Source organism: Mustelus asterias, unplaced genomic scaffold, assembly GCF_964213995.1.
Source record: "Mustelus asterias unplaced genomic scaffold, sMusAst1.hap1.1 HAP1_SCAFFOLD_3341, whole genome shotgun sequence".
Classification (NCBI taxonomy): Eukaryota; Metazoa; Chordata; class Chondrichthyes; order Carcharhiniformes; family Triakidae; genus Mustelus; species Mustelus asterias.
The window spans coordinates 25,858-35,167 of record NW_027593286.1 but is presented as its reverse complement, the minus strand read 5'-3'; the positions used below and the strand labels follow the sequence as shown (position 1 = coordinate 35,167).

Genomic DNA, 9,310 nt, shown 5'->3' with positions numbered 1-9,310 from the left:
CCTCCCCAGCCTCCGCCTCTCCCCCCTCCCCAGCCTCCGCCTCTCCCCCCCTCCCCAGCCCTCCGCCTCTCCCCCTCCCCAGCCTCGCCTCTCCCCCTCCCCAGCCTCCGCTCTCCCCCCTCCCCAGCCTCCGCCTCTCCCCCCTCCCCAGCCTCCGCCTCTCCCCCCTCCCCAGCCTCCGCCTCTCCCCCCCCAGCCTCCGCCCCTCCCCCCCAGCCTCTCCGCCTCTCCCCCTCCGCAGCCTCCGCTTCTCCCCCCGTCCCCCCCAGCCTGTCCCTCTCCCCCGCCCCCCAGCAGCCTCCGCCTCTCCCCCCAGCCTACTTGTTGCAGTGGTGCTTGAGGTGCTTCTTGTAGCTGTCATCGTGTAGCAGGATGTCCGGGTTACACTTGCGATCCACACGGCCTTCTGCACGTCGAAGGAGCTGCTCTGGTTCTTAATCTTCTTGCCTTTGCGGCCCCGGGGGACGGGGGCAGACAGCCCTGGGAGCGCCGGGAGAGAGAGAGAGAACTGCTCAGTGCCTCGCTCGTCACACAGCAACCGCCCCCCCCCCCCTGCCAATACCATCCCGTCTCCCCTCCGGCCACCTTCTGCCCACAGCATCGAATCCCGACAACCAGACCGCTTGCTGCACACACAAATCCTCACCGCCCCAGCACGCCCGACTAACCTGTCCCGGCTGGATCCTGAACCTGCCCCCCTCAGGTTACTAACCCTCCATCACTAACCACACTCCCCCGGATGACTTAAAACACCAGTTTCCCCGTTCCAAGGGGGCTGTAGCTTCTTCTCTCTCTCAGGGAGATATCTGTACACTGACTGGTGTCTCTCAGTCCCCTCTCTCTCTCAGGGAGATATCTGTACACTGACTGGTGTCTCTCAGTCCCCCCTCTCTCTCTCAGGGAGATATCTGTACACTGACTGGTGTCTCTCAGTCCCCCCCCTCTCTCTCTCAGGGTGATATCTGTACACTGACTGGTGTCTCTCAGTCCTCTCTCTCTCTCTCCTCTCTCTCTCTCTCTCAGGGTGATATCTGTCCACTGACTGGTGTCTCTCAGTCCCCCCTCTCTCTTGCTCAGGGAGATATCTGTACACTGACTGGTGTCTCTCAGTCCCCCCCCTCTCTCTCTCAGGGAGATATCTGTGCACTCACTGGTGTCTCTCAGTCCCCTCTCTCTCTCAGGGGGATAGCTGTACACTGACTGGTGTCTCTCAGTCCCCTCTCTCTCTCAGGGGGATATCTGTACACTGACTGGTGTCTCTCAGTCCTCTCTCTCTCTCTCAGGGTGATATCTGTACACTGACTGGTGTCTCTCAGTCCCCCCTCTCTCTCGCTCAGGGAGATATCTGTACACTGACTGGTGTCTCTCAGTCCCCTCTCTCTCTCAGGGGGATAGCTGGACACTGACTGGTGTCTCTCAGTCCCCTCTCTCTCTCTCAGGGAGATATCTGTGCACTCACTGGTGTCTCTCAGTCCTCTCTCTCTCTCAGGGGGATAGCTGTACACTGACTGGTGTCTCTCAGTCCCCTCTCTCTCTCTCTCAGGGAGATATCTGTGCACTCACTGGTGTCTCTCAGTCCCCTCTCTCTCAGGGAGATATCTGTACACTGACTGGTGTCTCTCAGTCCCCTCTCTCTCTCTCTCTCTCAGGGAGATATCTGTACACTGACTGGTGTCTCTCAGTCCCCTCTCTCTCAGGGCGATATCTGTACACTGACTGGTGTCTCTCTGTCCCCTCTCTCTCTCAGGGAGATATCTGTGCACTGACTGGTGTCTCTCAGTCCCCCTCTCTCTCTCAGGTAGATATCTGTACAGTGACTGATGTCTCTCTGTCCCCTCTCTCTCTCAGGGAGATATCTGTGCACTGACTGGTGTCTCTCAGTCCTCTCTCTCAGGGAGATATCTGTACACTGACTGGTGTCTCTCAGTCCCCTCTCTCTCAGGGAGATATCTGTACACTGACTGGTGTCTCTCAGTCCCCCCTCTCTCTCTCTCAGGGTGATATCTGTACACTGACTGGTGTCTCTCAGTCCCCTCTCTCTCTCTCAGGGAGATATCTGTACACTGACTGGGGTCTCTCAGTCCCCTCTCTCTCGGGGAGATATCTGTACACTGACTGGTGTCTCTCAGTCCTCTCCCTCTCTCAGGGAGATATCTGTACACTGACTGGTGTCTCTCAGTCCCCTCTCTCTCTTTCTCAGGGAGATATCTGTACACTGACTGGTGTCTCTCAGTCCTCTCTCTCAGGGAGATATCTGTACACTGACTGGTGTCTCTCAGTCCTCTCTCTCAGGGAGATATCTGTACACTGACTGGTGTCTCTCAGTCCCCTCTCTCTCAGGGAGATATCTGTCCACTGACTGGTGTCTCTCAGTCCCCTCTCTCTCTCTCAGGGAGATATCTGTACACTGACTGGTGTCTCTCAGTCCTCTCTCTCTCTCTCTCAGGGAGATATCTGTACACTGACTGGTGTCTCTCAGTCCCCTCTCTCTCTTTCTCAGGGAGATATCTGTACACTGACTGGTGTCTCTCAGTCCCCTCTCTCTCTCAGGGAGATATCTGTACACTGACTGGTGTCTCTCAGTCCCCTCTCTCTCTCTCAGGGAGATATCTGTACACTGACTGGTGTCTCTCAGTCCCCCCTCTCTCTCTCAGGGAGATATCTGTACACTGACTGGTGTCTCTCAGTCCCCCCTCTCTCTCTCAGGGAGATATCTGTACACTGACTGGTGTCTCTCAGTCCTCTCTCTCTCTCTCTCAGGGAGATATCTGTACACTGACTGGTGTCTCTCAGTCCCCCCTCTCTCTCTCAGGGAGATATCTGTACACTGACTGGTGTCTCTCAGTCCCCTCTCTCTCTCTCAGGGAGATATCTGTCCACTGACTGGTGTCTCTCAGTCCCCCCTCTCTCTCTCTCAGGGTGATATCTGTACACTGACTGGTGTCTCTCTGTCCCCTCTCTCTCTCTCAGGGAGATATCTGTACACTGACTGGTGTCTCTCAGTCCTCTCTCTCTCTCTCAGGGAGATATCTGTACACTGACTGGTGTCTCTCAGTCCCCTCTCTCAGGAGTCCAACCTTCAGGCTCTGAAGGGTGAAAGGTTGCCGAGTGACCCCGCACTGGGATGACTCTCGTCCCGGTGACCTGCCGTTCCCCGGTGACCTGCCGTTCCCCGGTGACCTGCCGTTCCCCGGTGTTGTGCCTCAGGTCTCCACACAGTGTGTTGAGAAGCAGAGATTAACTCACGTGCACCCAGAGCTGGGTCACAGGACGCAGCCTGCTGCATCGGTATTAGCATGGCAACTCATCACTGGCACACACGGGAAAACGGGGCCTCCCGACCCTGACTGGACACAAGGCGGGATCAGGAGCTCCGACACTGACCGAACCCTCATGGTACAGGCTCCGGTCACCGCGCTATTCCATGGTTTTATGCATTCTCTGGGTAATTCCCTGCTGGATTTATTAATGACGACCTCAGATTAATAACGCCAGTTTCTATCTCCACACCACGGCCCAAATCAATTCTTTCATCACCATCGAAAACCTCACTCTGCAAGTTCCCCGTTTCTGAAAACAGACTCCAGCCTGATTAATCTTCCCTGATATCATTAATCTCTGTGTTCTGGTGCTGTCTTTATAAATCCTTCCTGCATCTTCGAGTGCCAGTACATCCTCTATTTAAAATATGGGGATGGGAACTGTGCACGGTGCTCCCAGTGTGGGTCTAACCGAGGGATACGGAGACTGGAACTGTGCACAGTGCTCCCAGTGTGGGTCTAACCGAGGGATACGGAGACTGGAACTGTGCACGGTGCTCCCAGTGTGGTCTAACCGAGGGATACGGAGACCGGAACTGTGCACGGTGCTCCCAGTGTGGGTCTAACCGAGGGACACGGAGACTGGAACTGTGCACAGTGCTCCCAGTGTGGGTCTAACCGAGGGATACGGAGACCGGAACTGTGCACGGTGCTCCCAGTGTGGGTCTAACCGAGGGATACGGAGACCGGAACTGTGCATGGTGCTCCCAGTGTGGGTCTAACCGAGGGATATGGAGACCGGAACTGTGCACAGTGCTCCCAGTGTGGGTCTAACCGAGGGATACAGAGACTGGAACTGTGCACGGTGCTCCCAGTGTGGGTCTAACCGAGGGATACGGAGACTGGAACTGTGCACAGTGCTCCCAGTGTGGGTCTAACCGAGGGATACGGAGACTGGAACTGTGCACAGTGCTCCCAGTGTGGGTCTAACCGAGGGATACGGAGACCGGAACTGTGCACGGTGCTCCCAGTGTGGTCTAACCGAGGGATACGGAGACCGGAACTGTGCACGGTGCTCCCAGTGTGGGTCTAACCGAGGGATACAGAGACCGGAACTGTGCACGGTGCTCCCAGTGTGGGTCTAACCGAGGGATACGGAGACCGGAACTGTGCATGGTGCTCCCAGTGTGGGTCTAACCGAGGGATATGGAGACCGGAACTGTGCACAGTGCTCCCAGTGTGGGTCTAACCGAGGGATACAGAGACTGGAACTGTGCACGGTGCTCCCAGTGTGGTCTAACCGAGGGATACGGAGACTGGAACTGTGCACAGAGCTCCCAGTGTGGTCTAACCGAGGGATATGGAGACTGGAACTGTGCACGGTGCTCCCAGTGTGGTTTAACCGAGGGATATGGAGACTGGAACTGTGCACGGTGCTCCCAGTGTGGGTCTAACCGAGGGATATGGAGACTTGAACTATGCACAGTGCTCCCAGTGTGGTCTAACCGAGGGATACGGAGACCGGAACTGTGCACGGTGCTCCCAGTGTGGTCTAAACGAGGGATACGGAGACCGGAACTGTGCACGGTGCTCCCAGTGTGGTCTAACCGAGGGATATGGAGACCGGAACTGTGTACGGTGCTCCCAGTGTGGGTCTAACCGAGGGATACGGAGACTGGAACTGTGCACAGAGCTCCCAGTGTGGTCTAACTGAGGGATATGGAGACTGGAACTGTGCACGGTGCTCCCAGTGTGGTCTAACCGAGGGATACGGAGACCGGAACTGTGCACGGTGCTCCCAGTGTGGTCTAACCGAGGGATACGGAGACTGGAACTGTGCACAGTGCTCCCAGTGTGGTCTAACCGAGCGATACGGAGACTGGAACTGTGCACGGTGCTCCCAGTGTGGGTCTAACTGAGGGATATGGAGATGGGAACTGTGCACGGTGCTCCCAGTGTGGTCTAACCGAGGGATATGGAGACTGGAACTGTGCACGGTGCTCCCAGTGTGGTCTAACTGAGGGATATGGAGACTGGAACTGTGCACGGTGCTCCCAGTGTGGTCTAACTGAGGGATATGGAGACTGGAACTGTGCACGGTGCTCCCAGTGTGGTCTAACTGAGGGATATGGAGACTGGAACTGTGCACAGTGCTCCCAGTGTGGTCTAACCGAGGGATATGGAGTCCGGAACTGTGCACCGTGCTCCCAGTGTGGTCTAACCGAGGGATATGGGGACCGGAACTGTGCACCGTGCTCCCAGTGTGGTCTAACCGAGGGATAAGGAGACTGGAACTGTGCACGGTGCTCCCAGTGTGGTCTAACCGAGGGATACGGAGACCGGAACTGTGCACGGTGCTCCCAGTGTGATCGAACCGAGGGATACGGAGATGGGAACTGTGCACAGTGCTCCCAGTGTGGTCTAACAGAGGGATACGGAGATGGGAACTGTGCACAGTGCTCCCAGTGTGGGTCTAACCGAGGGATATGGAGACTGGAACTGTGCACGGTGCTCCCAGTGTGGTCTAACCGAGGGATATGGAGACTGGAGCTGTGCACGGTGCTCCCAGTGTGGGTCTAACTTGAGGTTCTACAAGTTTCAACTTAGCGACTCCACGCGAGTTGGGGGTTGGAGAGTGACGGGTTGCCACTGAGAGACAGAGTGAGTGACTCCCCGGCGCGGCCCCCCGCCACCCCTCCCCAAGCTTGTACCCGAATGATTCTGCAGCTCCTTGGTCTGTCCGTTCTCCGTGGGGGTAATCAGGTCCCAGATGAAGCCTTTGATCTTCTCGTCTCCGCGGTAGTGGAGCAGACAGTACACCAGAATGGTGCGGCAAATCACCTCCACGTCGCGCTCTGCCATCCTGCGCTTGAAGCGCCCGTGGGCCAGGATGTCCTTCCAGCGACCCCAGCTGTCCGAGGGAGAAAAGGTCATAGAGTCACAGAGGTTTACAGCAGGGAAACAGGCCCTTCGGCCCAACTTGTCCATGCTGCCCTTTTTTGTTAAAAACCCCGAAGCTAGTCCCAATGCCCACATTTGGCCCATATCCCTCGATACCCATCGTACCCATGCAACTGTCTAAACACTTTTTAAAAGACAAAATTGTACCCGCTTCTACTACTACCTCTGGCAGCTCGTTCCAGACACTCTCCACCCTCTGTGTGAACAAAATTGCCCCTCTGGACACTTTTGTATCTCTCCCCTCTCACCTTAAACCTATGCCCTCTAGTTTTAGACTCCCCTACCTTTGGGAAAAGATATTGACTATCCAGCTGATCTGTGCCCCTCATTATTTTATAGACCTCTATAAGATCGCCCCTCAGCCTCCTACGCTCCAGAGAAAAAAGTCCCAGTCTATCCAGCCTCTCCTTATAACCCAAACCATCAAGTCCCGGTAGCATCCTAGTAAATCTTTTCTGCACTCTTTCTAGTTTAATAATATCCTTTCTATAATAGGGTGACCAGAACTGTGCACAGTATTCCAAGTGTGGCCTTACCAATGTCTTGTACAACTTCAACAAGACGTCCCAACTCCTGTATTCAATGTTCTGATCGATGAAACCAAGCGTGCCGAATGCCTTCTTCACCACTCTGTCCACCTGTGACTCCACTTTCAAGGAGCTATGAACCTGTACCCCGAGATCTCTTTGTTCTGTAACTCTCCCCAACGCCCGACCATTAACTGAGTAAGTCCTGCCCTGGTTCAATCTACCAAAATGCATCACCTCGCATTTGTCTAAATTAAACTCCTTCTGCCATTCGTCAGCCGACTGACCCCCCCACAGTGCGGTGCGCCCTCAGCACCGACCCTCCCACAGTGCGGCGCTCCCTCAGCACTGACCCTCCCACAGTGCGGCACTCCCTCAGCACTGACCCTCCCACAGTGCGGAGCTCCCTCAGCACTGACCCTCCCACAGTGCGGCGCTCCCTCAGCACTGACCCTCCCACAGTGCGGCGCTCCCTCAGCACTGACCCTCCCCACAGTGCGGCGCTCTCTCAACACTGACCCTCCCACAGTGCGGCGCTCCCTCAGCACTGACCCTCCCACAGTGCGGCACTCCCTCAGCACTGACCCTCCCACAGTGCGGCCCTCCCTCAGCACTGACCCTCCCACAGTGCGGCGCTCCCTCAGCACTGACCCTCCCACAGTGCGGCGCTCCCTCGGCACTGACCCTCCCACAGTGCGGCCCTCCCTCAGCACTGACCCTCCCACAGTGCGGCGCTCCCTCAGCACTGACCCTCCCACAGTGCGGCGCTCCCTCGGCACTGACCCTCCCACAGTGCGGCGCTCCCTCAGCACTGACCCTCCCACAGTGCGGCGCTCCCTCGGCACTGACCCTCCCACAGTGCGGCGCTCTCTCGGCACTGACCCTCCCACAGTGCGGCGCTCCCTCAGCACTGACCCTCCCACAGTGCGGCGCTCCCTCAGCACTGACCCTCCCACAGTGCGGCGCTCCCTCAGCACTGACCCTCCCACAGTGCAACGCTCCCTCAGCACTGACCCTCCCACATTGCGGTGCTCCCTCGGCACTGACCCTCCCACAGTGCGGAGCTCCCTCGGCACTGACCCTCCCACAGTGCGGCGCTCCCTCGGCACTGACCCTCCCACAGTGCGGCGCTCCCTCAGCACTGACCCTCCCACAGTGCGGCGCTCCTTCGGCACTGACCCTCCCACAGTGCGGCGCTCCCTCGGCACCGACCCTCCCACAGTGCGGCGCTCCCTCAGCACTGACCCTCCCACAGTGCGGCGCTCCCTCAGCACTGACCCTCCCACAGTGCGGCGCTCCCTCGGCACTGACCCTCCCACAGTGCGGCGCTCCCTCAGCACTGACCCTCCCACAGTGCGGCGCTCCCTCAGCACTGACCCTCCCACAGTGCGGCGCTCCCTCAGCACGGACCCTCCCACAGTGCGGCGCTCCCTCAGCACTGACCCTCCCACAGTGCGGCGCTCCCTCGGCACTGACCCTCCCACAGTGCGGCGCTCCCTCAGCACTGACCCTCCCACAGTGCGGCGCTCCCTCAGCACCGACCCTCCCACAGTGCGGCGCTCCCTCAGCACTGACCCTCCCCACAGTGAGGCGCTCCCTCGGCATCGCTGCTCTGACAAACAGCCACCCCTTCTCCCGGCTGCGCCCCAGTCTCCCTGAATGATTGCACATGCCCACCCATAAACCAGTAGGTTCTTCTCCACCCTAAAACACTCCGTGCGCCCGTAACCGTGCCGCCTATCGTAGGACCGCCGTGACTTTGGCCGCTCATCGCTGTCGCTCTCCATCTCCGAGAATTCCACATCATCGTCCTTGGTGGTGTTGAAGGGACGCGTCTGCTTGCGAACCCGGGGGGTGTCGATCACCAGGTTATTCTGCCAGGACACAAGAGGAAAGTTGCACAAATCAGACAGGAAACAAGCTGCAGAACGGGAGGGGCCCGGGTAAACTGGGAAGCACTGCTTACAGTTCCGGTCACCCTATTCTAGAACTACGTACAGTTACGGTCACCCTATTATACAACGGTGTACAGTTTCGGTCACCCTGTTATAGACTGCGTACAGTTGTGGTCACCCTATTATAGAACTGTATACAATTAGAAACATAGAAAAACTACAGCACAAACAGGCCCTTCGGCCCCACAAGTTGTGCCGAACATATCCCTACCTTTTAGGCCGACCTGTAACCCTCCATCCTGTTAGGTCCCATGTACTCATCCAGGAGTCTCTTAAAAGACCCTCTTGAGTTTGCCTCCACCACCACTGACGGCAGCCGATTCCACTCGCCCACCACCCTCTGTGTAAAACTTCCCCCTAACATTTCCCCAGTACCTAAAACCTGTGTCCTCTCGTAGCAGACATTTCCACCCTGGGGAAAAAGCCTCTGCGAGTCCACCCGATCTATGCCTCTCAACATCTTATATACCTCTATTAGGTCTCCTCTCATCCTACGTCTCTCCAAGGAGAAAAGACCGAGCTCCCTCAGCCTATCCTCATAAGGCATGCCACTCAATTCTGGTCACCCAATTATAGAAAGGATATTATTAAACTAGAAAGAGTGCAG

At 57.2% G+C, this 9,310-nt stretch overlaps 1 protein-coding gene and 1 non-coding gene across 2 annotated transcripts in view; both read right to left on the bottom strand.

Annotated features, from left to right (window-relative positions):
• Window positions 1-321: 321 nt before the first annotated feature.
• LOC144490473 (chromodomain-helicase-DNA-binding protein 8-like) overlaps window positions 322-9,310 on the bottom strand; it is a gene marked incomplete at its 3' end in the record, with an annotated part of 33,168 nt that continues 24,179 nt past the window's right edge. Inside the window, exons 9-11 of the mRNA XM_078208217.1 lie at window positions 8,426-8,622; window positions 5,972-6,171; window positions 322-480 (exon numbers count right to left, since the gene is read on the bottom strand). Coding sequence (XP_078064343.1) covers window positions 322-480; window positions 5,972-6,171; window positions 8,426-8,622 — 556 coding nt within the window. The remainder of the gene's footprint in view (window positions 481-5,971; window positions 6,172-8,425; window positions 8,623-9,310) is intronic.
• Window positions 3,199-3,316, bottom strand: LOC144490475 (small nucleolar RNA U6-53/MBII-28). Its single transcript, XR_013497262.1, has one exon. It is a non-coding gene; the product is annotated as a small nucleolar RNA U6-53/MBII-28 (small nucleolar RNA).